The following is a 27,914-nucleotide window of genomic DNA, read 5'->3' as shown; positions in this document are numbered from 1 at the left end:
GTTTTGGTCCATTTTTTTCTATTTTCTATTTTCTTTTTCTTTTTTTTTCTTTTTCCTTATTCTTTCTTCTCTTCTTCTTCCTTCCATGTTCCTCCCTGCGCACGAACCAACTTCACGCCAGTCACCGCCCGCGCGCCAGCCAGCCTTGCCATTGCTCACGCTGCCCGCCACTGCCCTCGCAGCCAGCACCGCCGCGCACAACCGACTCCACCGTGGCCAGCCTCCCTACGCGCGACCACCTTGCAACAGGCTGCCATGGTCGCTTGAAGCTTGCGGCCATGGCTGCCGCTTGCCGTGCGGCTAGTTTCGGCCGTCTTCGGCCTCTCCTTCCACCGCACCGGCCTCCGCCGCAACCCGCGCAGCTATCGCCATCCATTATTTCTCTGCCCAGCTTCTATCGCAGCCACCCATGGCCGCTGGCTGCCTTGCTGTGCTGTGGCTTCCATGGCCGCCATAAATCTGGCCAGCACCAACCCTCTGATCGATCTCTCACTCTCAGCTTCCGGATCTCTTGGCCATGGTTCATTACAAGGTGCCCACAATTCATATATATATATATATATATTATACGCTTATCATCCTATCTTATCTCACATTTCTCAGTTTATCTACTCTAGAATTTCTTCAAATCTTGTCGCCCACTTTCCCTTATATCCTGCTGCAATTTCCTTCAATTCTTGTAGAAATCTCGACCGCCCCACACACGCGCGCATAGTTGTATATATATATCACTATATATTACCCCATAATAATAAAAAAATTACATATTTAAATCCTAAAATTCATCTCTATTTCACTTAGTCAATTCTCTAATTGCATTTACATCTACAATCGTCAAATTAATTTGCATTACGATATTGAAAATCCAAAATTAATAATTCATAGTTTACTCGATACGGACAATTTAGTCCCTACGCCCCCATCGGACCTTTGTTTAGTCTTGAAACCAGTTCAAGGTTGATCCTTATCAAAAATCAGAGCCCCCTCAAAGTCTCGTTGACTTCTTGGGAGTCCCCTATGATGATTCAATTTTTCAGCCTGAATCGAAACTGTATTTTAGCTGTATCGAAAATCGTCTCAATTCGGATTTCTTTTAATACCATAAATCTTATTTCTGGATGCTCGTCGAGACTATAACATTTTTCATAGACATTTACACTTCAGAGCATTCTTTGTAATCGATTCGGTACTGATAACTGTAATAAATTATACTTAAGCCCCTAAATTTTTTGATAATTTCTCCTATGGCCTAAGTTGAAATTACTCTTGAGCCTTTTAAAAAATTTAGAATATTACATTCTCCCCTCCTTACAAAAATTTTGTACTCGAAATTTTTCATATGCTCTAAATCTCAAAATTCCATCCTCAATATTAGCACTAGACTGCTTGAATAAGTAGGGAAGAACTTAACTGATTACCTTATTTCAAATAATTTTGTTATACCTCTTCATAGGCGATCACACATCCCAAGGAAAATTATATCGTCTATAATTATCTCTTAACCACAAGACCTCTGGCACATATATCCTATCCGAAACTAGAGATTGTCATTGCATATCTTAGAATTAGAACCCTTGGGTTGATCATGCTCATCAATCTCTAGATAGTACACATGTCAACCATGCATGCCTTTTGAATTTCACTCTCAAACCCATAATCCACATAACTCAGTTCTTGGGCCAAGAGTCTCAACTCGAACTCCCATCCAAGCTGGTATATATATCATCGTAATAAGCTCGCGAGTCTCATATCCACATCATCAATTTTTAATTTGTTTCTCACTAAGTCATCCAATCGTTATCCCGTATCGAAATGAAGCATTTTGATTTCCAATTTAGACTAATATAAAAATTTCATTAACTTTCTTTCTTGCCTTATATCTTAAAATAAAAAAAAAAATTGTTAAGGATATGTTTGATTGTACTGTATGAAAAAGAAAATGAAAAATAAAAACTAATCTCCCCTAAGAATTGATTTTCCTTATTTTTGTGAAAAATATAACACTTTTGTACTTAGATAAGAAAATAAATTTTATGAACAAATTTATCAATCAAACACCAAAATTAAAATTTAATTAAAAAATATTTTATTTTTCATATTTATCATGTCAATCAAACATACCTTAAGATTATATCTTGCATATTCTTTATTGTAACTCCATTATCTTTTTCATAGATTAGACCGATTTGGATCGAACCGTGCCGGTCTGATCTGTCAGGCAATCAATTTACGGTCAGATCTATCAGGTAACCAGTCCAGTCCAGTCCAGTCCAGTTCAATCCAAACCAATGGCACATGGCTTATATAATTTTGCTCAGAGAAAAAATAGATTATAAATGTGTGGGAAGTACACGTGCCAACACGCACAAATCACGGGACATGTCCGACGATATGCGATGGCCCCATCTCAACGGTGGCCCATTTAAAGAGAGCCAGCCCAGCTCACAAACGAACAGGCAAGGCAGGGCAAGGCAAGTCGTCGTCGTCGGGAGTATATATATATTTATTATTCAAGGAACCACAAATAATTAATTCCCACGCACGACTCTTAAACCTTAATGACCGTCTGTCCACTACAGCTGGCTCCAAACAAAACCAAGACTTTAATGGAAAACTTACAGCGAGTTGGCTCGCTGGTCTTATTGTGGTAGACTGGTAGCTTAATAATTAATATGTTATGAATAAACAGAGATAGTAAATTTTCATAAGTACTATTAAAATTGACTCTGATGAAATAAAGACATAAACAAAATAAGAGGTAAAAAATTTATAGTGGTTCACCACAAAACAGGAGCTACATCCACTTGAGCTCCAGTGAGCTCCGGTGAGAAGAGCTCACTTCACTAATATATTCAATCCGATTATAATGAAATCGAAACTCAAAAATAATCCTAATTTTCTATATAAAAATGTTCAGAATTACTAACAGATTAAGAGCTTCCATTCGATCAAAACAAAAAATCAGAGAACACGAAAGGGAAGACGAACTGTACAGCATTTACAGAGAAAGAGAGAGAAAATGAAGAAACCCTAAATGATGACCACCTCGGCACCCTTCTATTCTTTTGTCTTTTTCTTCATAGAATCATCAATCTCGAGGCACGATAAATAAAGCGATTGAATGGTTGGGATTGCACACAATAAAGCAACACATACAGCCTAAATGAGATCGTGCAAAAGGAACGACTACAAGCAATACGCCAAAAGCCAAAAGCCAAGGGCTTGGGCAGGCTCGGCCTTGGACCAGGGCGGTCAGTGCGACCGCCCTGGGCCCATTATTCAAAGAGGGCCCAAATTGTTTTTAATAAATATTATATTATATTATATTATTATAATTATTAATTAATTTAATATTTAAAAAAAAATCCTCAACGCCCAGCAATGCTGGGCGGACTTCCAGTCCGCTTCCTTCAGCGGATTTGAAGCCTGCTTAGATTAAAAATTTATTTTTATATTATAAAAGAATTTATTTTTACTTTAGATATTCAATATATAGAAAAAAAATAATTTTGATTGGATGAAAAATAATTTATTTTGCTTGATAAAAAAGAACGTATCGAATTGTTATAAGTATTCATTTTGTTTATATATTGTAACATTTTATTCTAAATTTTATTATATTAAAATTTGAATCGATACAATTTATTTGACTTGAATGTGGGGGTGGCAATACGGGTTGGCGGGTCTTAATCATATTGTGTTGAGACACACGTATCAAACTAACCCAAACACGACACGTTTATTAAACTTGTAACACGACACGACCTGTTTAACCCATTTAATTAAACGTGTCGTGTAACCTATTAACCTGTTTAACCGGTTTAATTTAAATGGGTCGTGTTGTGTCACTTATTAAACGTGTTATTTAGTTTTAAATGTGTTATTTGGTGTATAAGATCAACTCACTAACCCTTTTAATTAAACGTATTATTTCGTATATAATCGTGTTAACATGTTCGAGTCAACCCGTTAACACGTTTAATTAAACGGGTTATTACATGTATAAAGGGGTTAAACAGGTTGACCCGCATAAGACATGAAAATAATCGTGTCATAAACGAATTGACTAGTTTTTAACCCGAACCCGATTAATCTCAACCCTAACCCACTTAACTCTGTGTCATGTTGTGTCGTGTTCAAAATTGTCAACTTTACTTGAATGTTAAATTTTTAGTTAATTTTAACATATTAAGTTTTAATTAAAAAATAAGAGTGAATTCATCACTAAAGTTATATATATATATATATACATGAGAGCCTAAGTTTTACTTTTGCCCCGGACCCTAAAAACTTGAGGACCGGCACTGGGCTTGGGCCGGCCCAAAGGTGGCTGCAAAATTGGCTCTCCAGTGGGTGCCCAAAGGGCAGCCCACGGTTGCCAAATTCCCCCCCCCCCCCCCCCCCCCCCCCCCCAATCCCATGGATCACATTTGATGTTTCACAAAAAAAATATAACATAATAAATTCTATTATTATATAAAAATGAATTTAAGTCTTAGTTAGTAGGAAAAGCAGGGAAACAAACAGATGCTCAATTTGAAGTGTGACCCACCCAATAAAGAAATTCGAAGCCAGTTAAAGTTATTACCAGCGGGATGATGGTTGAGGTTGAGGTTGAGGCCGAACAAAAGTATACAAAAAAATTTCAGTATGAATGCGGGCTCTGGCTCTGGCTTGTAGTCTATCTATCTCCATGTAACATGTGCTCGCCTGGTCCAGCTTACCATCATCCATCTCTTAATTAAAAAGATGCTTCAATGGATACCCACATGAAAATAATTGGAAATTGTTATTTGTACATGGAGTTTGTAGGCTTGACACAGTATACAGTGCGTGCAGTGGTACTGAAACTGAATGAACAATAGAGCGTGTAATGCGGCTAAGCTTTTGAAAGGCAGGAGCGGTGGCATCCTCACTGTCACACGTTTATCCAATCTTTATATCTGCGGTTCCTCATGAAATCAGCAAGGGATGAGTGATGAGAAGAACCCATGATTTCCTTGTAATTTTCCCACCATAACATGAACCTGCTTTCCTTGAAGAAGATCTCAGAAGACACTGCATACTTGTTTATCAACTCCATGGCATGGTTTTCGAACTTCTCCAAGCTCTCCCTCAATGATTTTTCATCTTCTCTGCACCCTCCTCCTAATTGCTTCAATCGTTTACAAGAAATGATAGCTTCTTCAACGCGTGCCCAGAAGCAAGAATCCTCAGTGAGACTAGCAGGCCTGCTTCTCACGTTTCCGTTGCTTTGCTGACTCGCTGCTAGTTTCCCATATTCCACCACCCATTGTTCCAAGAGCTTATAATGTTCAGACCTGTTTGCTAGATAGTCCTCCTTTCCCTTTCCGTACCACTCGGCGATGTCAAGCGGCTCAACCAACCTTCGGTAGTTTGTCCCTCCAAGTAGCCAGGCCTTTCGAGAAAACACCCCCTCTTTCTGGGGAAATTTCTCCGCTTCCATGACCATCCTCTTCCAATACTGTGTCAGGAAACTCTTGCGCTTAACAATCTCCGCCCTTCTCATCGACTCCTCGACCCTGAAAGCATTGTAGTAGCCTCCTGAACGCTCTGTAGCCTTCTTGTACCATTCAATGTGTGCCATGTTTATTTTGGTGTTATTTAGTTTCTTCAAGGGATTAAAGATGTTCCTCTTGGAGGCTAGAAGATCCTCTGCTCTTCTCACAATTTTTAAGGCGAGTGCATTGATGGCACCATTCTGTAGTCGTCCCTGCCAAGAAAATACAAAAGATTTCGAGTTACAAACCAACAGCATATGCAGTAATGAGATCTTTCATTTGTCCAAACGATGGCTGGGTAAGGATTCGTTTCATGCCTCCTAGCTTTAGGAAGGAATTAAATAGAAAACATACACTATGGTTCAAGAATGTACTCACTTGTGTTAGGTGAGGGATTTCACCTACACTATGTGTTTTCTTAAATACTTCAATTTCAATTGCATCCATCTGTATGATAATTCCTGTCTGGAGAGTACCAAAATCCCGTTGACCAAGGCCTGAAACTCCTTTACAGATTGCTCCATTCATAATTTTTGACAAAATACCTCCATAATCCCATTCACCAATCCCATTCATCTGCATGCCCCCGTTGGCAGGACCGTGTGTTCCAACACTGCCCGAGCTCATCCTTGCCAACATCAAGTCCAAGACTGATTCGGGCTCCTCAAAACAGGCACAACCTGACCCCGAGCACAAGAGAAATGTACCAAACGGCTTGTAGAAACTGGCACTAGAAGTTGGCTCAACATTGCGTGGCGACACAAAGAGCCTAGGGATGGGATCATGATCATAGACCACATGCAGAAAGCGAGGATTCCAAGTTGGACGTTCTGAGATAGCTTGCTGGAAGCCATTGTCACCAATAAGGGGTGAACCAAAAGTGATGCACAGCAGGCTTCCAGTGTCCCTTTCAGGAATACTTTCCAGCAGCAATAAGGTGAAAAGCACCGCTATAGATCCTCCAATAGAGTGCCCGGTGACAATTAATGGAGACTCTTTACTGACCTGCAAAATAATAAAATAATAATAATAAAATAATAACAACGATGATGAGACAACGACAATAGTAATAATAAAATAGAAATTAAATTAATGTCGATTTTCTTAGAATGTGTTTGATTGGGGTGGGAAAGTGAGGCGCAACCTTAATTTCTGAAACTCCACTTTTCAAGAATATACTTGTCCAACAACCGGAAAAACCAAGCGAGGCTAGGTTTAACATGTTATGATTGACTACTAAATTGTTCACGGTGACTGATCCGAAAGGTATGACTTACCCGCTTGTCAGTTCAGATCCAATACATATAAGGTTTTGGAGTCTGCCACTCTGAAAAAAATATTAATCAAACAAACAATGGGAAAGTTGAGAGAGAAAGGTACCTGGGCTTTGAGGGAAGAGAGTTTATCCTGGAGAGAGCAAAAAAGGGTCACTGCAGCTCTGTGAATGGAGAAGGATGGGTTCACTTTGGTGCCCACAAATTCAAAGAGAGGGAAATGCTCTCGCAGAGCTGCAGATGAAACTAAATCTCTTCCTTCTCCCTGAAGATACTGTGCAGTAAAAGGGGCCAAAGGAGCAAAAGCTAAAACAGTACAATTGGGTGGCTGCTGATGAACTCTATGTTTAATGGATACATGCAAGGTTAGGTCATGTAACAAATTGTCTCCGTACCCGATTGCAGCCCAGGAATGGGAGAGAAGGCCTGAGCTGACCACCAAATTTGCCATTTCAAGCCCACTGCTGAACCTGCAAGCAGAGATGAAACCATAGAAGAGTCAGAAAATGGTAATAATCCAGAGCTATCTATGTCTTACTTTTGAAGCATCAGCAAGAACAGGGATTCACAGACATGGCAGCCTGGTTCATCTTCTCCTCTGCGTTTACTAGATTGCTTGAAAACACAGCAACAGGGACAAGAGAAGTTGCAGAAGCAATTCATGATATAATAAAAGAGGAGCCATGTTATTCCTAGCCTCCAGACTTGAAAAGATGATCTAGTCGGGTCAACGATATTCTCATATTCTTCCAAGGGGAAATTTCCCAGTGCTCAGCCATGGACCCGTCAAGACTCCGCCCCGCATTTGATCGTCATTCATCTTGCAAGCGTTAAGAACAAAGTTACCAGGTACTGGAACGCGGTAAATTTTTGTTAGTGGTATGGGTTTGGATACGTGGTACGAAACCTAGCTAGATATGTGATACCTAGGGATAGGCTTAGTTGGTGCACTATTTTGGGACATGATATGTAGGGTGCAAATGAGCCGAGCCGAGCTGAGCTTCACTTAGTTTGACTCAGCTCGGCTCCACAAATTTTATCACAAGCTCAAGCTCAAGCTCAAGTTTGAGTCGAGCTTAGAAGCTGGACTCGAGCTTAAGCTTAATTAGCATAGCCTGAGCTTGAGCTCGAGTCAGGTTTGACTCGTTAATTTGATCGATTAGCATAGCTTGAGCTTGAGCTCGAGTCAGGCTTGACTCGTTAATTTGATTGACTAGTCGAGCTCAGGCTCAAGCGAGCCCCAACCTGAGCTTGGGCTTGGGCTCAAGCTCGAGCTCGGGCTAAAATATATCAAAGTTTTATTTAAAAAAAACTTAAAAAGCTATTCTACAATAAAAACAAATATCAATTTGATAATCAACAAATATACCTAAATGAACTCAACCTAATAATCAACAAATATAACATTGACATAATAATTTCATAAATTATAATAAACATAATATCGTTTATCGTATAAAAAGATAATCAAATTACTTGTTTAGTTATTTTTAAAATACAAACATAATTAAAATTACATCACAACAAATATATTTTCAATTCAACTTCAAATTAACTACTCCAAATATCAACATGCAATTTAAAATTGTAATATTAATCAGTAATCATAATTATATATCAAATCACATATATCAACCTACAAAATACCAACATATCAAAAGCTTCCGAGAATCACATTCCTTGTTTTGTTCCATGTGGCAGAAGAATTTTAGTGATGTTATCCTACATATAAAAACATAAAAATTAATAATTTTTATCAATATCAACTAACAAGGTGCTTACAAGCCTATAAGCGAGTTACCTTGTGAATCTCTATTCGAGACACCTCACGAGCCTATAATCAATCTAGATCATGAACCTCTATTCGAGCCAACTCACGAACTAATGAGCCGAACTTTACTGAGTTCAAACTCAACTTGTTTATAAATTGAGCTTTAAAGTTAGGCTCAAACTTGTCTCGTTTACCTTATCGAATGAACTCAAACAATCTTTTATTGAGTCAAACACCGAGCCGAGCCCAAACGACTCCACTCATTTGCACCCCTAGTGGTACGTTTGAAAATTTTGCTCGTTTGTTCTTTATATTATCAAATTTTTATATTTAATAAGTTTAATATAATTTCAAAATTTTTCTTTTTAAGTTATATAAAGCTTAAACAATATTAATTTGAAAGAAAACTACACTATATATATACACACACTATAAAAAATTAAAATTCTACATAAAATAAATGTTATGAAGATAAGGTAAATGTCAAGACAAAATTTAGAAAAATAGTGTTAAATATTTAGTGGCTAGTAGTGAACGTATTTAGTGGTTTGTCTGCCTATGTCATATGGTTGTTGGAGTTATTGACCTTTCATCTTCAACTCTTAATTTCTTATTTGGAGCAAAAATTTTGTTTTCGGGGACGGATTTATGACCCACAATTAAATTTAAATTTATAGGGTAAAAAAATTATTTTTTACCAATAGCCCAACCCCGAATTTGTGCCCACCGACCCACCCCATTTCTCGCTCTAGTCTCATTCCTGCCCTTCTGCTACTCTACAAACCCTTCTCCCTATTCTCGTTCTCGCCTCTGTCCCTCTCGCTCACTTGATCCGTGGCTCACTCTAGCTTTTGCTCGCCCTCAATTGCTGCTTCTCTCTCACTCTTGTAGCCTCACTCACTCTTTTATTTCTAGTTGCTGTCCTAGAGGAGTTGTCGATCGTTAGAGACGTTGATTTGGCTGGAAATGTGTCGCTGGGCATTATGATTGATCGAACAAGGAATCGGTTGCTGGTGGCGGTCGTTGACTTATTTGGCAGTTGGTACGTTTTCTCTTCTCTTTTGTGATTCTCTTCTCTACTGGTGGTGGTCGCTAGTATGTTTGGCAGCTAGTATATTTTCAGTTCCGGTTCGTTGATTGTAGCGTCCCAGTGCGTGCATGGCTACAAACCAGTTCGAAAATGCATTGCGAAATGAGACGCACGAAAAAGTTCGTGATTCTTAAGGAAGACGAACGAACTAGGTAACTACGATTAAGAAAGACTAGCTTGTAGTTTGCATCTCAGTTCTCCGGCGAATTATATATATTCATTTATATTTATATATACATCTATCATGCCAATATATATATATCACAAAGTATAACAATTTAATGTACCAAATAAAATAAAACCTAATAAAGCTAATACAAATATCTAGAAAAATATAAAAAATTCAAAAATATTCTAGCACTCTCCCTTAAATTGGGGAATATAGGTTAATCATCCCTAACTTGCCAATAAATTTTAAAATATTTGACTAGATATCCCATTAGTCAAAATAATAGTCAACTGCTCTATAGAAAAAATATATGGTGTGCATATCAGCTTGCTATCTAACTTTTCTTTAATAAAGTGGTGGTTAATCTCCACGTGCTTAGCACGATTATATTGAATCAAGTTCTAGGCAATATTAATAGTTGATTTGTTATCACAATATAACTTTGTTATGGATATTTTTCCGACTACTCCTTATGGGCTGAGCTTGACCCAGCAGGTCGACCCAATCACCTGAAGCCCAATAAGCTTGAGCTCATCAGAATAAGTTTACACGTCACTGAAACCTGAGCTCAGATCGCAGAACCAAGCGAGCTCTCAGCGAGCTCTCAGCGATATACCCAACGAGTTTTTAGCGATGCTTCTAGCTCGATAACTTAATCGTTCAGCTCGCCGGCCTAATCTTTCAGCTCGCATAGCAACATTACTGCTGAATAACCAAAGAAAGTGACCTACTTACTTTATGTGAGGCAAACCAAATCCCTGATAATACAAAGCCCACTCCTGATTTTATGGAGATGATAAGGACACATTGTCCCCCCCCCCCTAATATCATCTTTATATTTTTGTATTTTATGCAATTATAAACACTCATCACTATAAATAGGGGTCAAAAATACCATTGTAAAGAGAGAGAACAACGAGAATGCTATATTGTTACTCTGCTGGAATAACCAGAGAACAGTCATGGAGTAGGCATTGTTCTGGCCGAACTACATAAAAATTCCCTGTGTCCATTCTATTTTGTTCTTCCTCCTTGCATTTTGGCTTATTTATTCATTATGGGCCTACGAATCACAGTTGGCTGATTCTGAACGTCGACATTTTGGAGCTAGAGAAAGGGCCCGCTCTGATCGCTAGCCATGGCTAGAGGAAGGAACGCACGAAGCTCTGACGCGATGGCCGATTTGCCGAAGAATCACCGCGATCAACCGCATGATTTTTCATCAGCTAGAGGGCCCGTTGTTTCTGCAGCAGGTGTCTCTTTGCCACCGCTGACCGAAAACATTGTCAACATGCCCCCACGAGTTCCTATCTAACCCGCCGTTCTAATTGCCGGGATAGAGACGATCCAAGCCTGGCAGCAACATCGAGAGGCATTAGAGAACACAGTTATGCAGCTCGCTGATGCGGTCAGGATCCTGGCCTAAGCTCAAGTGCGGGCTATCCACAAGATCCTCTATGCCCTGAGTTTCTATTTCCTAGCCACCAATAATGAAGCTGAATACGAGGCCCTGTTGGCAGGACTTCACCTGGCAAAGAAGGTACGAGCTGAGGCCCTAGTAGTTTTCAGCGATTCTCAACTAGTTGTAAATCAGATACTGGGAGAATATCAAGCCAAGGTAACAAAAATAATGGCATACCTGCAGAAGGTACGCGAGCTCCTAGCTACTTTCAAAAAGTATGAGATACTCCAGATTCCCCATTCTTAGAACTCTCATGCTGATGCATTGGCCCGCCTAGCAATTGCCCGAGATGCGGAGTTTTGGGGGGCCATACTGGTAGAGTTCTTAGCTGCCCCGAGCACAGAACAACAAGCTGAAATGATGATAATTAAGGTGCCCCAAGGCTCATGGATGAATCTCATACTGGGCTATCTCCAAAATGGGAAACTATCGGAAGATAAGTTGGAGGCATGTCGGTTGCGAGCTCGAGCAGCTCGGTATTGTGTCTATGACGATAGGTTGTACAAGAGGGAGTTTTCAACCTCACTTTTGAGATGCATTGATGGAACTGATTGTCAAACAATGCTTGGAGAAATCCATGCGGGCCATTATGGTAACCATGTCGGAGCCTTATCGCTAGCACAGAAGAAGCTTCGGCAAGGGTTTTATTGGCCAACCATAAAGCAGGATGTCGTGGATCTAGTCAAAAGATGTGACAAGTGCCAAAGATTTGCTAAAGTTCCACAAGTTCCACCGGCCTACTTACAATAGATGAGTAGTCCATGGCCCTTTGCTATCTGGGGCATGGATCTGATTGGGCCGCTTCCAACAGCCCGTGGAGGGTGTAAGCACACCATAGTGGTAGTAGATTACTTCACTAAGTTGGTAGAAGGTAAAGAGCTCGTGCAGATCTCTAGCTCGAAGGTACAATACTTTATATGGGACAATATTATTTGCATATTCAGGGTCCCACGGCAAATAGTCACGGATAATGGAACCTAATTCACCAACGAGCAGTTCATCCAGTTCTGCGAATCGCTGGGGATCCAGAAGAGTTTCACGGTCGTGGACCACCCCCAAGGCAATGGATAAGTCGAGGCTATCAACAAAATAATCAAACAGCTCATAAAGACCAAGTTGAAGGCCAGAAAATGGGCTTGGGTGGACGAACTACAAACGATATTCTGGGCCTATTGAACTACAGTTCGAAGTACCACGGGGAAGACCCCATTCTCAATGGTGCATGGGTCCGAGACTATGATCCCAGCAAAAAATGAGGTAATCAGCCACCGGAGGGCCACCTTCAATCCAAATGACAACAACGAACTGCTAACGGCAAACCTAGACTTACTTGAGGAAGCGAGAGATACAGCTCACTTGACAGTCACAATCTATAAATAAAGGGTGGCATGGTACTACAACAGAAAGGTTCGGATTTGACGCTACAATGTCGGAGACCTAATATTGTGCTTGATACTTCCCAGAGCTCGCATGGTGAGTGATGGCACACTAGGCCCTAATTGGGAGGGACCCTTTATCATCAAGGAAAACTTAGGAAACGGAGCATATCATTTGGTAAATATGGATGGGGCTATTCTCCCGCTATTTTGGAATGCAGAGCACCTCCATCCCTACTACCAATAAATGTAATTGTTCTTGCTTATACTCCGTCTTTTCATTGCGAAAAATTTTCATAATTTTGATTAGAATTTATGAATTTTCACTTATTACACTATTTTTATTGCTATTCGATTGGATATCCCTAAAATGAGGGGTTGAGAAACCATGGTTTACGAGCTGGAGCCCATTCAACTTAGCCCCTGTGCTATGGTTTGCAGCTTAACTAAGCATTCACCTTGGTCCCCCCTCAGGTCGTGGCTTGCGAGCTAAGAACCGTTCATCTTGACTTAATGTCATGGTTTGGAACCTACTGAGCAACCACTTCCATAAATGATTCAAGTCAGGGTTCAATAGTTGGGGTCCTTTCATCTTGACTCAAGTCATAGTCTGCGACCTACCTAAGTGTTCCCTCTTGATTCATTTAAAACTTGTAAAAGCCATAGTGTGTTAGCTGAGGTCGTAATACGGTCTCCCTGAACACATAGCTCGGCAATGCAAATTAATAAAATAAAAAGCCATGGTATGTTAGTTGGGATCAGCCTATGATCCACCTGGACATATAACTTGGCAATATAAGTTGGAGTTTCACTAGTTGAGATCCTTTCATCTTGCCTCAAGCCATGGTCTACGACCTACCTAGGTGTTCACTCCCAATTTGTTAAACTTGTCAGGAGCCACTGTAACACCCCACCTCGCTAGGCGTGTCATTATAAGGGTATTTTCGAAAAAAAAAAATTTTCCAAGTTCATCACGTGCGGTGATTCCAAGAACAATCTTCACATGTAGATAACTAATCCCGAGAACCCCAGTCTTGCCCGTTTAATAAATAAGATCAATAATCTTAATAACTAAACGAGACATATCATAACGCAACGGATATATTAATATTAATACCATGGCCTACCACGAGTTCCATACAAGGCGTTTCTACACTAAACTATGTACTACAAACTACCAAATGATAACATCATTAACTATTCATACATAAACCAAATTACATACTAAAACCTCCAGAAAGATACAATAACTATCGAACTAAACACCATTGGCCGTCAACCGACCACATCCTTGCCCTCGCAGCAATTCCTAGCTGGAACATCGAATGTTCTAGGAGCATAACCCAGGTTAGATGATAAAACATCTAAGTGATAGCATGAAACAATTTATATAATGCATGAAAGACATACGAGCATGGCATACAATGACAACGACAACATGCAACACGTCTATCTTGAGAAATCTCCCTGACATACTCAACCTCCTATGGAAAATCCATTCCACACACCATTGGGGTTGACCTTGCCATGACATACTTAATCTCTCGAGTGCCCTACCATGTCACTCGTTCACCTGGATTAACCTTGTCCCATTCTCAAGAAGACCCCAACCCGTCCTATACCGACCCAACAACGACACGAAAACCAACACCCCGATGATATGAAAATCACACGCCATGCACCGACTCTTTTATAAGTAAAAATAGTTGATGTAATATACCACATGTTCAATATGCAAATGATGCCATAAGTACATAAATAATACGCCTATGCAAAACAATCCAAGTTTCAGAGGGTAGAACCGCTCACTAGAACTAATCCAATCGCGTGTAACCTAAGTTCGGGAGGGTAAAACTGCTCGCCTGAACCCACTACACACATTCCAACACATTTTCAAGATAAGGTAAGACTAGAATCAAATCACTCACCTGAACGTATTCGGATCGCCTCAATCCTTGTGTAACACCTCGATTTGCGTGTCAAATCACAAACACTTAAACTTGCAGTCAACCTCGAGACACAACACTTCCTAAACACCATATTTAATTAAAAAGGCATTAAAATCCATTTTCCTCAATTTTTTCATAATTTCCTCTATTTTCTCCCAATTTTCACCTCGATAATTCTAAAATAATTATTTGCTCGACCATTTTTCAAAATATTTCAACACAATAAATCCTAAAATAATTAAAGAAAATTTCTGAAAGAAGAAATACTGAAAATGCCTTTGTCACGTGCCCTCACGCGCCTAGCGCGTGGGTGAGAGTTAAGGTTGGCGCGTGGCTGCACACGCCACCGTTTTCTTCGTTGAACCAGCTGCCGGTAGTTGCTCCGATGACCAAAATGAAGACACCCCCTTGAAGCCCTCTTAATGTCGATCACTATGGTACCCTTTTCTGGCTGAAACAACACCGGCAAGGCCCCCAAAAGGCCAGTTGCAGGTCCGGCAAGCAGACCGCCTCCAATTTCCAGCCGACCCTCAAATGGCCACTAAACGCACCCCAAAACGCTTCAAAATGCTCCCAATCCCTTCTCCTTGACGCAATGATCAAAACCCCCTTATTCACTCTCTCAAAATCATTCAAAAGCACGGCCGATTTGATGCCAAAAACCAAAACCCTCGACCTCCTTTTTATACCCAAAATCCGGCCAATCAGCGGCCAAGCTTGGCCCCCAAGCCTTCCTACCGTCGTATAGCACCTTTCCCAGCTCTCCCTCGGCCATCCCGTCGCTGGATTCGGCCTCTAAGTGCGGAGATTTGTGGCGATCGAAATTCCATTGCTGTGTTCACATTGCAAACTTTCCATTTTTTACACTTTCACCCCCTACTTTCTTCCAATTCCATTTTAGCCCCTACCATGATACCCCTGATCTTTCCAACACTATCACTAAGGCCCACAAGTTTGGTACTTCTCATTTCACCTTAAATCCACTTGTTTTAACCCAAAATTACTTAAGGGTTGTTCTACACATAAAATATAGGTCCTTAACACACTATGTTGACTTTTCAAATGTCTCCTACGTCGATTTGGTTTTCTTAGTCCGGTCGACAGCTGTACCAAAAACTGTTCCCGATCCCACTTCTTTCATCACTAAAAATCATAATTCGAATCACTTGTTGATACTATACCATTTTCTTTGGCTATCTAGGGTCCGGAGTACTCCCTCCAACTGATTCGGTTGCCTAAAGTTGCGTTAGTGTACCTTATAGTCTCATTTTTCCGAGAATTCCACTTGTATCCTTTATCAAATACCGTTTATAGCCTCAAATCATTCCCGGGTATTACAGCCACGGTATGTTAGCTGAAATCGTGACACGATCTCCCAGACATATATCTTGGCATTTTTTTCATTATGACCCACATGTTATTTCGTCAAAACGTGTTAGCTGAGATCCGTCTTAATTTACCTAAGTAAGACTATTCGCGACCTACCGGACACGCATCCTAATTATCAATTATCATGTTCATCAATCACAAGTTGTTCAGCCACGAGTTGTTCCTCTGCCTATATGTGTTTTCAAATATCAAAGAACATGATACACTGCTCGAAGGTAAGTCTTCTTAGTGTTCTGAATAAACTGTCTCATAACATTGACAGCATAAGAATGTCAGGTCAAGTGTGTGATAGGTAGATCAATTTCCCAACAAGTTTCTAATACATTCTTTGATTAACACGTTCATCGCCAGTAACATCATCAAGCTTGTGATCAATCTCAATTGGAGTGTCAACTGTCTTGCACTCTGTCAAACTAGTTTCAATAAGAAGGTCAAGAATATATTTTTATTGTGATATGAAGATTCCATCCTTAGATCGTGCTACCTCATTTCTTAAGAAATATTTTAGTCTTCCCAAGTCCTTAATTTCAAATTCTTTTGCTAAGCACTCCCTCAAGTTTTTTTTCTTCATTTTCATCATTATTAGTAACTATTATATCGTCCATATAGACCAAAATGATAGTCACACCCCCTAATCCTGTGTGATTCATAAACAATGTATAATCCCCTTGGCTCTGCCTATATCCCTAACAACATTGCTTTTGATAATCTACCAAATCAAGCATTGAGAGATTGTTTTAATCCATAGAGAGTCTTTTTAAGTCTATATACCTTTCCTTTTGCACAATGATCGTAACTCGGTGGACAAATCATGTAGATTTCTTCTTCAAGGTCTTCATGTAAGAAGGCATTCTTTGAGTCAAATTGGGACAAGTTCCAATCCAAGTTTGACGCCAATGATAAAAAGTCCCATACAACATTCAACTTGGCTATAGGGGCAAATGTATCATGGTAGTCAACACCATATGTATCAATGTTTTCCCAAGACCAGGGCTGTAACACCCCACTTTCTCGAGCGTGTTATAAATTGGAACAATAAATTTTTTTCCTTTCAAACTAATACTAAATCACATCATTCCTCGTATCCGTCCCAAAATTTTCATACATTTTTCTCAAAGAGAATCATCATAAACATCAATTGTAGAAGCTAGAATCAAACCTAACATCTTTACATTAATCATAAATATGTTCTTACATCATCATTAATCATAAGATCATCATCATTCATCAAAACGTCTAGATTTTAAAGTAGCAGAACTTAAATACATGGACTACATTACATACATTTCATTCATTATTCAATTCATCATGCACTTTGCTAAGTACCATTTTATGCCTATTTTATCCTTGTTTTTGCTACGATCTCCATCTGGAACATTTGAATGCATGCAAAATCATTTTCGTGCACGCATGCAAAATGCAAAATGTCCTCATCAATTTTTGATTTAAGTCGACCGTATCCAACTGCTGCTCCCCATTTTTATAGCCTCTGTAATACCCAAGAATTTTGGGTTGTTATTTTAAAGGAAAAATGGAAATTCGGGGAAAATAAGTATCTGAAAAGCCCAAAAAATTTATTGAATTAGCCGAAGGGAGAACCCTGAAGCTTAAATGCCTAGGGAAATAGGAACGCCTTTAACGAGCATATCGAGGCATGATTTTTAAAACCAAAAGAAATCGAATCCGAAACTATTTTCGATACAACTATGGATCAGGTTGAAAAACTAAATTGCTGTAGGAGACTCCCAAGAGCATATTGAAAGCCTTGGGAAACTTCGGTTCATCGATTAGGACAACCCTTAGGAAGTTTCGAGAAGAAACCAAGAGGTTTAAAGACAAAACGAAAATTCGGGCCTAAGTGTACTTTTTCAAAATTACCGAAAGGGGCCAAAATGACATTTTTTGAAAGTTTCAAAGGAGAAATTGAAAGATTAGGACTTGAGAGACCTAATGGAAATATTCAAAAGTTGAGGGGCTTTTGTGAAAGAGGGCTAAAACAGAAAAAAACCAAAGTAGTAGGGCAAAAGTGCAAAAAAAATGAAAATCTTGGCCATGGAATCCGACCAAGCCACGAGGGATTGCCGAAAGCCCCTGGGTTTGCATGGGCGGTGGTCAAGGAGGGCCAAGGAGTGATGATGAGCAGACAATGGCCACCGAAGTGGTCGGATTTTCAAAAAATTTAGCCAAGAATGCTAGCCGCGATAACGAGCTCTGCAACCTTCTTTTTCAATCGATTATTTATGCCTTTAGGTCGATCCAGGGGAGGTGAGGACGTCTAAGGCAATGGGTAAGGCAGCCAAGGCCATTTCGAGCTTCAACTTGGCTTATAAATAGAGCTTGTATTAGCTGAAAATTTCAAAAGATTGAAGCTCAAATCGAAGCCATTTTCGAGCGAATTGTGAGGCAAGGATATAGGGCTTTTGTTGCCCATAAGTTGGAGAGCATTTCTAGAGAATTTTGTAAGCAACGGAGCGAGAACGAAGGAGATCCGAGGTTTCGCCGGAAACCTAGGCGGACCGCCTGGCCGAGTTTTCGAGCTTCAAGTTGACAAGCTTCCTAATCTCCTTTCGAGCCACCTCAGGTACCATCGTGATTGACTTGGTCTGGGCTTCATCGAGATGCAAAAATCTTAATTTTTCGGTGTACCATCGCCGGAGAAGATGACCGGCTCATGCGCCAGTCTCACTCGCCCTATAACGCGCTGGAGCGTGGGACCTTGTTAATTTCCAAAAAAAAAATTATATTCTTGGAAAATTATTCTAGGATTTTCTGTGAAAAAATATTTGGAAAAAAGTGATGTAGGTATTTATTTTGGATTGTTAGTGAAAATAATTAGAGAAAAATAGAGAAAAAAGGCAAGAAAATTAAGGAAAAATAGTTTTTATTGATTATTTAAATGAATATCTTGCCTTTTCGAGGTATCCCGATTTTTGAGAAAGGTGAGTGGTTTTGTCCGTATAACCCGTGAACGACATGAATACCTTTCTATGCATGATATTTATGTATGTTATGGTCATCTTCGTCATATTTGTCCATATTCTATTGCTTGGAAAGCTATGATATTCACATGACACGCTATTATTGTCATATTGAAACTCGTGCATGGGATTGGGATGTCGCCCTAAGAGTGTAGCTGTAATTTGCCAAGGGCAATTGATAGAACAACGTTAGGATTATCCTGCAGAGGTTCGGGATTCTATCCAGGGTTTCGTGTCAGGCTGGTGGGCCAGGGAAGTTACACTAAGGCATCTGTTTATAAATGTTCATGCATCATTCATTCATTCATGCTTATCTAACCCTTATTTAGAAGATTTCATCTTCTAATATTAAACTGTCCCTGAAATATTTCACATTCCAGGCGAGACAAGCAGCCGGAATGGCAAGGAGGTGATCGAGGCCTAATCACGACGGAAATTTTGTGGGACCTATGTGAGGTCAGGATCATCTATTACATTCAGTTGTGTATTATTTAGATTTTATCAATAATTGTAATATCATATTGGGTGGACAATGTGTATATACCCAAGTATGTTATGTTTTCGAGGTTTCATAAAGGTTCTGATCTTACTTCCGTTTATGTTAAAAATGTATCATTCCTTCGTTATGTTTTGGAGTGTTATATATAAAGGTCATGTTGAGGATTTATTGTTGATTTATGTTTAAAAAAAAATCCTGGCATATATTTTAATGCTCTAGAAGGCGGGGGTGTTACAGCCTCATTCCCAGACCGAGGTGTATAAGTGCACCCTTGGTAGAGTAGCGGTGCTAGTCCATAATCTCAAACCCTTATGCGATGAATGATCAATAATATCATCGTAAATGTACGCATATTTCATCATCAATTCATGTAAATGCAATCTACATGACATATTCACATCAAGACATAACAACGTGATAAAATCGTTCACATAAAATCAGATTTTGGGTTGAACCACTAGCAAACCAAGCATTTTTCATAAAATTAAATCTAGTTAGGAAGTACTACTTACTTTATTCGTATCTCATAGCATCTTGATTCTCGTGTCAGGTTTCTAACGAACTCAATTCGAAACCTCAACATACCCTTAGCTTAGCCTCTAAGACTTCCTCGGTATGCATGCACAACATCAATTTTCGCACACAACCTTGATTCCTGAGCTTCACCTCGATTCTCGCATACTACTTCGATTCTCACACACCACATCAATTTTCGTGCACCGCCTCGAAATGCATGCCCGAACAGTTTCTCTCTCCAAATCTCTAAAATATTAATAAGTCTCCATTTTCTATTTTTCTAAAATTTTCTAACCTTTTCTGAGATTTTTTTCTCTATTTTTTCTTACTTTTTCTTTCTTTTCTTTTTCTTTTTTTTTTCTTTTTCTTTCTTCTTCTTCTTCTTCCTCCTTTTTCTTTGTTTCTTCTTCGTGACCTGCAACGCACACGCGTACCAGCTCGTCGGCCTCAGCCTGCCTTCGCCACTGGCTCCGCCAACCCTCACCACTGCCGATGCCACCCTCACCTGCCACGCGAGTAGACCCTTGCCTCTCGTACACAACAATGGCTGCCAGCCCGCGCGACCCCTGTGTCTACCATAGCCGGCCATCGAAGGTCCTAGCCCCTTACTGTGTCTGCCATTGTCGGCCTCCGACGTTACGACCGCCACTAGCCGTCTCGCGACACTGCACACTTCCAGCCCCTTGCTCGCTGCTCGCAACTTCGCTCGGCTTCCTCGCAAACAACCATGGCCATTGCAACTTCGGCCATGGCGTCTGCTCCTACACATGCCACCACTCTTAGCCACCAACACTGGCTGCTACTTCAACAGCTTCTTCAGGCAGCCATCACCGGCCGATCACTCTCTCTTGTGATCTCTCTCTTTGCCTCGGCTACTCTTTGTTTTCGGCCACAGCAACAGCAATTGAAGCCACTACAACCATGGCCGAAGCCATCCCTTTCTCTTTCTCTCCAACTTTCTCAATTCCCTCATCTATATATAAGCAAGGTAGCTTGGGTGCCACTCTCAATAACTTTTCTGCCCAATGCTCTCAATTGGAGAACCATGTTGTAGACTGCCTCCCACGCCTCCAATACGCATGCACATCTGTCCCCCATTACCATCACACGAGAGCGCGCGTGGGCACGCGCACACACACACACACATATATATATATATTGCACATTTAATCCCCATAGATCATCCTTGTATCACTTGAGAATTTCTCTAATTGCGAATACACCTCAAACATCCAATCAAATTTGTATTACGATGCTTAAATCCAAAATTAATAACTTCAAATTTACTCGATAAGGACAATTTCGCCCCTAGTTCCTCACCGGGCTATCAATTCATTCCAAAATCACCTTAGGATTGCCTCATTCACAAAATCGGACCACCCTTAGGGTTCTCTTAGCTTCCCGGAGGTCCCTTTCGACCGCTCGATTTTTTCGCTCGAAACACAGCTGTATTTTAGCTATACTGAAAACTGTCACAATTCTGATTTCTTTTAATACTATAAATCTTATCTCGAAACACTCATCGAAACTATATCATTTTTCAATGACATTTACACTCCAGGGCATTCCCTGTAGTCGATTCGGCACTAATAACTACAAGAGATTATATTTAAGCCCCTAATCCTTTGATAATTTCACCTATGGTCCAAGTTAAAATTACTCTTAAGCCCTTTAGAAAATTTGGGATTTTACAAGGGCCTAGTTCAGATAGTTGGCCATGCTTAAGAGATTTCATGACACATTTCCTTCTTGAGTATGAAGATTCAATTGGCAACCTTTGTTCAAGTTCTAAAGGAGTAGGTAGAGGTAGAAATAAAGACACAAATACAAGTTTGCTTTGTGAGACACCGGGGTTAGACTACGAAGAGAAAGTTATAGTTGGGAGATAAAACAAATGAAGCCAATCTAATGATGTCAAGAAGATAGAGTCCATTACTTTCTCTCACACTCCCAATCTTTTTCCCTGAACTCCGGTCTTGAATAACGCAACCATCAAGATGAAAAGTTAGGACACAACTTGTATCACGAATAAGATGATAAACTGAGACAAGATTGGTGGTGAGTTTTGGAACATGTAATACGTTTTTGAGTACAAGAGAATAACTAAGATGAATATCACCAAACCCAACCACAATAATAGAAGAACCATCAGCAATTAGAATTTTTCAGGAACTAGAGCAAGAGGTATAAGTGGAAAATGAAGTTGAAGTAAAAGTCATGTGATTTGTCGCCCTAGAATCAATTATCCATGAAGTAGGATTTGAGGCATTATAATCATGAGAAACAAGTGGCATATGCAAAGGAGCAAGCATCTAGATTAAGAGAAGATGAACCGAGAGTGTCAAGAAAAGTCTTCAACCTATAGAAGTAGACGGCTCATGAGATTCAATCTTGTCCCTAGGCTGGTGCACTTTTTTTGATACTAACACATTTGCTTCCCCCTTCTGTTATCCACTAATTCCCCTATCAGTCCCTTGCGGCTTGCCATGAAGCTTGTAGCATTCATCTTTAACATGCCCATTCTTCTTGCAGTAATTATATACTAGATTGGATTTATTCTATTGTCTCTGATCAGGCTGCTTACTTGTTGGAGGATAATCATTAAGCTCAGTTGTGAGAGTACCCTTAGTACCCTGTATGGCCAGTGCAAAACCCTCTAGTGTTTGATCCATAAACATTACATTGCGCCACTTTTTTTCAACCCTAACAATAACAATTGTCTCATTTAACGATAGTAACTTCTCCTTTCCAAATATCTGCACCTGAACTTGATCAAATTTCGGCCTAAGACTAATAAAAGAAATCATAGAGACAGTCTTTTTCAATATGCTGATGCAATATTGCAACATCCTCTTTGTCCCTCATAAGAAGAGAACGACAATGGTTCATTTCCTGCCAAAGATTTTTCAATGAATTGGTATATTCTGTAACAAACAGATTACCTTGTTTAGTAGCCATTAATTTAACTTCAATTTCATATATTTGAGTAGCATTATTATTATTTTTATTTGAATAAGTCTACTAGATGGTATCCCAAATTTTCTTTGCAGTAGACAAGAACATACATGTGTCACAAATTTCTAGCTCCATGGCATTCCAAAGCCATGCCACAATCATTGAGTCACACTCATCCTGTGTAGTAAACAATGGATCCCCAAATTGTGGTCTAATACCTAGCAAGTGATTGAATAGTCACTTTTCCTTAAGAAAAGTCCTAACCGACTAAGATCATTTTAGATAATTTTTTTCATTCAACCTATACGAAAAATAAAGATTCTGTAACTCACAAGGAGAATGGTTCACCAATTCAACTGTAAGCACAAAATTATTGGGACTAATAGCATCGGAAGCTAAAAGGTCAGCCATGGTGTTATAGGGTTTAAGGTCAGCCTTGGTTCGGAAGCTGCAGTAGGAGACGATAGCCTACACAACCCAAGTAGTGATAACCTGTCAGGGAAGCCACCGCCAGTAGAGTCCATGGAGACACCCGACAACAGGCAATAAGAAGACAAAACGACGATCGAGATGACCGAGGAGACAAAGGGCGACCAACGAAATGACCGGCAACCAATGGCAACCAAGGAGATGAAACGGTGACTAACGAGTCGACCAACTGATGACGAGGACAAGAAGACCACCGAATGCACCACATAGAGACAATGCATTGACAGACTGGAACAAGAATCACGCTGGCAATGATAAATCGACCAACGACAAAAATTAATGTGACTCATCACCACAGAAGGCGAGACTCCAGTGACATCTATACCCAACTGGCGAAGAAGAACCAGTGAGAAGAACCCAGAGACCCCTAGGATAGGTGCTCTGATACCATGTCAGGTAAATGTTATACTTATTCATTTATCATGCCAATATATATACATGGATCTAGATACATTAGAAGACTTGTACCAAAGCTAATATAAATATTTAAAAAAATACAAAAATATTCTAACAGTATATATTCTGCACAGTTAGCCAAAGTCCATCATAATAAAAGCATGCTTGAGAGCATTTTAGGAGCTTTTGAAAGGGAAAGGAAATTGAAAATGAAAATGAAAATGAAAATACACCTATATAAATTTGCATTTCTTGAATTTTGATGCGTGTTAAGAATATTAAAATCCAAAAGAGCTCATCTTTCTGCATTCTTATCTTATGATTAAAGGGTAGTTATATCGTTAACTTTCATATTGTTAAAGAAACAAGTTAACTAGAATGGGCTACGAGCTGAAAGTAAAGCGTGCTGTTCAGATCTTCCAAAAATCCTAAACTAGGGTAAATACTGTTACAAAGCCCTGATACACACAACAACATGTGACAGTTGCAAGATAACACAACAGACAACAAAACTGAAAATGGGAGGCTTGTCTGAAACCTAAGAAGTCGCCACAATATCAAAAGCTCATCTTTTGAAGAAAATGAGAACAAAATTCAAATGAATATAATGAGTTACATGGCTTTAAGGGGAAATTTCTCTGCCGATCTAGTTTGGATATCTTTGGTGTACACATTTGTGAGGGCAAAAAGCAATAGGACAAACACAACTTGGGCACTCATGATTCCAAAATGGCTGATGCTGTTGCCAATTTCCATCCAGCTCCCTTTATTTTTAACCTGTTTCCATCAGAACATCAATCAGATGGCATATTATAAAGAGGTGCTGAAAACTAAAAAGCTAAACTAATAACGAGTAGTGCTATGCATATATTATTACAAAGAGCAATTTAGTGATTTTGACAAATATGTACAGAATATAAAAATGTGCTTTTCTTTAGTAACAACATTCACTAGCACATCACATGGAAAGAGACCAAAGTGCAAAGAGGTACTGGAGTTATTAGCAATGAATATTTACTGTAACCGGTAGTATTTTTATTTTATTCAGGAAATAAATTACATACATTTTTTCTTTCTATATAGTGATGTAAAATTTATAGATTCCAGTCTTGCTTTTGTAACAAATATGGGTTATGAATCCCAGGTCATAGGCCCCGGATGGTCTGCCCATAACAGGCTCCAGATCCAGACCCAAATCCGGATCTGCTGTGTGCACTCCTACAATTGTGGAGGAAGTGGGCAGATTGATGAAAGAGCATACTCGTGAGTATTAGTATATATATGTGATATATACAATGAAATGATAAGAGGAAGGACCCACGGGAAGTTTCCGACTTGGGTAGAAGGAAAAGAAACAAACCATCGAAGCAATCTCTGTGAAAATGAGGCTTTTAGGTTGTGGGTTCTAAATGATTTCTGATTTCTGTGATTTCGTTTCAAAACCAGCGATTCAATCCAAAGATCCAGTATAATTCCGCTGTGCAAAATCAAGCAAGTCCTATTTCGAATTGTTTATGGTTTTCGTATACCATGCTCCTTCAATTTTCCCTACAGCTTTTGCCATCTAGCTACTCGGTGCTGGAAGCTGATCAACTGCTGCTGCTATGTGAGGAGGATTAGCTATAACTGCATGTCAACATTAGACTATGCCTTTTCAGTTTCCGATTTGTTTAAAATCCTTAATGGATTAACCTAATTTTGTTGGAGAAGATCCATTTAAATTCTCCCACCAAATCGTTCATCTAAACCAGCAAATGGACAGAAGACAAATACTGCAAGTAAATATGTAACTATAAGGTACCTCTCAATCTGAACTCTAGAAGGTTATTACCATTTTGAGAATACAAATCGTTTATAGAAAGTGATACAAGGTCCAAGACTTTAACTGAGGGCCAACATAATCATGGCACAGAAACAACCTTACTTTGGTAAAGAATACCCCGTCAGAGAATCAATCACTATAACAGCCATCCTCCAACAGCCTTTGGATGTGTGCTGACAGGTCTAATGAAAACTAAGAGGGGGGAGTTGTAGATTGGTAGAAAAAGAGGGTAGAGTCCCTAGCATAATAAGTCTCAGTAGAAATATGGGAAAAAAAAAAAAAAAAGAACAGACTAGATATAAGTTGAGGAAATAGCAACTATGAAGAAGAAAAATATAATTCCATTAAAACTAGAATAAATGGAAGAAACAAAATTGCAGTATCCTTAACGAGATAGATCAATAATCCATAAACAAAAATATATTCAATTAAGAAAGAACATTACTAAAAGACTTATCATGCACCGTACCAGGAAGAAGAAATGGATTGTCATTATGTCTGAACATAATATAACAAGAAAATAGCATCCCAATATCTTGGAACTCGAATTAATTTTGTTATAGCACTAAACACGTACATCTGCATCCACATTTGGAACAAGATTAATAAGATCACAATGTGTTAATCATTCAGAAGTAGAAATAGTAAACTTAATATTATTGCAGGTTGAGTACTTTACTTCAAACTTCAATCTTCAAGGGGAAATCCAAATAAAACTTGAAATAGTTCCATAAAACAAAGATATTGATGATGGTTTTTGGGACCGACCACCACGTGCCACCTTTGCAACTAGATCTCGGGAATGGAACCTTGGATTTGGGGATGTCGGACCTCGGGTGTAGAATCTGCAAGACAATAGAGGGCCGGGGCTTGGATCTCCCGGGGTGGACTCCGACGCTCAAATCAGTAGAGTAAATGCAAGTAGTAATAAATGAGAGAGCTGTAGAGTTTGAATATACCTGACGAGAGTCTTTGTCTTTTATAGGCGAACCCGTTTTGAGGTACCCGAGATGAGCGGGCATGACTCCCGAGAATCCCGGTCAAACTAGAACGGGTCTTGTGGTTCGACCCGGATTTCTCGGGCTCCGTTCCGGAGTATTGACTTGCCACGTGTCGATCTCTCAGGTGATCCAAGTGGTAGGTGAGATTACCAACGCGTAGGAATATTCTAGTAATTTCGGTTGATGCCACATCAGATATAGAAATCTAAGGTGATGAATTTCAAGAAATAGAATAAAGATAATTAATTTGCAAAACAAACAAATTAAGCTAATTATTTGTAATTGGTTTGGAGACAACAACGACCAGAAGAGTAAACATACCACCACAACCATAGAAACACAGAGCAACCATAGGCGTCATAATGTTGTTGAACACCGACAATGTCGGATTCTTCTGGTAATCAGCGCACGCTTGTCTCAACCCGCTGGCGTATCGGAGATTGTAGCTCGGGTCGGAGGCCGAGTTCGGGCTGTAATTGTAGATGTTTCGGCTGAATTCCTTGCAGTGCGAAAACCCAATCGTATGAGCGCCGGCCAGGGCCACCATTTCCCGGACGGTGAAGCCCTTGGCCGCGAAAAGCTTGATGAGTCCGGTGACCGACATTGTGGGTCTGGGAAGGTTGCCTTCGACGAGGGCGGCTTTAGTGACCAACCCGTCTTTCCGGCCAAGCTTGACGTCGTAGTAAGGGCCGCCGACCATGGTGACGAGATCGCGGGCGGCGACGGCTAGGATGTCGGCGCATGAGACGACGCCGGGGCAGGCGAGCTCGAGGGGGGTCTTGGCGCTGACGACGAGGTCGAAGCCTTCGCCGGGGAGGGAGAGGTTAATGTCGGCGTCGCGCTTGGCCTTGTTGAAGGGGGTGGAGGAGAGCAGGACGGAGGCGTCGCAGCCGCTCATGAAACAGTCGTGGAAGTAGAGCCGGACTAATAAAAACAACAATCAAGAAATTAACAAACGTTGTATTTGTAGGGTTGTGCAAATTTCGGTGCAAGCCGAAAAATTAGATTAGATCGAACTGAATGCACTGATCCAATTCATGGTTCAATCTTTAATTCAATAAATAATGCACTTTGATTTTCAATCTAAACTAGTACATATGTGTTTTATTAATTTATTATAGAAATTTTATTAACTTTCTTTTTTGCCTTATGCCTTAAAACATAAAAACTTGTTTTTGATTGCAAAGGTGAAAAAAAAAATATTTTCAAACTTAATTTCTTGAAAAATAAAAATCAATCTCCCCTCTAAAACTTGT

General features: G+C 39.8%; 2 protein-coding genes across 10 annotated transcripts in view; both read right to left on the bottom strand.

Moving 5' to 3' along the window:
- Positions 1-27,914, bottom strand: part of LOC127803026 (senescence-associated carboxylesterase 101) — a 42,240-nt gene that overhangs the window by 8,903 nt on the left and 5,423 nt on the right. Inside the window, exons 1-4 of one of the 6 annotated variants that reach the window (XM_052339023.1) lie at positions 7,370-7,602; positions 6,903-7,266; positions 5,901-6,527; positions 4,453-5,734 (exon numbers count right to left, since the gene is read on the bottom strand). The exons of 1 other annotated variant lie outside the window; for it this stretch is intronic. In XM_052339023.1, coding sequence (XP_052194983.1) covers positions 4,919-5,734; positions 5,901-6,527; positions 6,903-7,266; positions 7,370-7,386 — 1,824 coding nt within the window. In that variant the 5' untranslated portion in view covers positions 7,387-7,602 and the 3' untranslated portion in view covers positions 4,453-4,918. Of the gene's footprint in view, positions 1-4,452; positions 5,735-5,900; positions 6,528-6,902; positions 7,267-7,369; positions 7,603-27,914 lie in introns of those variants that run through there. 4 more of the 6 variants (XM_052339025.1, XM_052339022.1, XR_008023429.1 and 1 more) reach the window with 4 other exon arrangements.
- Positions 24,422-27,686, bottom strand: LOC127803028 (peroxidase 63-like). 4 transcript variants are annotated; one of them, XR_008023431.1, is made up of 4 exons: positions 26,980-27,686; positions 26,332-26,825; positions 26,127-26,236; positions 24,422-24,612 (listed from the first exon to the last, which is right to left on the bottom strand). XR_008023431.1 is itself a non-coding variant. In XM_052339027.1 (2 exons), exons 1-2 carry the CDS (start codon positions 27,554-27,556, stop codon positions 26,850-26,852), a joined length of 591 nt encoding a protein of 196 aa, XP_052194987.1. In that variant the 5' UTR covers positions 27,557-27,686; the 3' UTR covers positions 26,772-26,849. The 4 variants fall into 4 exon arrangements, 1 of the variants encoding a protein (XP_052194987.1); XR_008023430.1 differs by having other exon boundaries at positions 26,337-26,825; XR_008023432.1 differs by having other exon boundaries at positions 26,426-26,825.

The sequence above is a fragment of the Diospyros lotus genome, chromosome 6, assembly GCF_014633365.1.
Source record: "Diospyros lotus cultivar Yz01 chromosome 6, ASM1463336v1, whole genome shotgun sequence".
NCBI classification, from domain to species: domain Eukaryota; kingdom Viridiplantae; phylum Streptophyta; class Magnoliopsida; order Ericales; family Ebenaceae; genus Diospyros; species Diospyros lotus.
This window is presented reverse-complemented; position numbering and strand designations above follow the sequence as displayed.

What these genes read in the sequence shown, in the direction of transcription:
- LOC127803028 (XM_052339027.1), bottom strand. Translation starts at nt 27,556, where the DNA reads ATGAGCGGCTGCGACGCCTCCGTCCTGCTCTCCTCCACCCCCTTCAAC.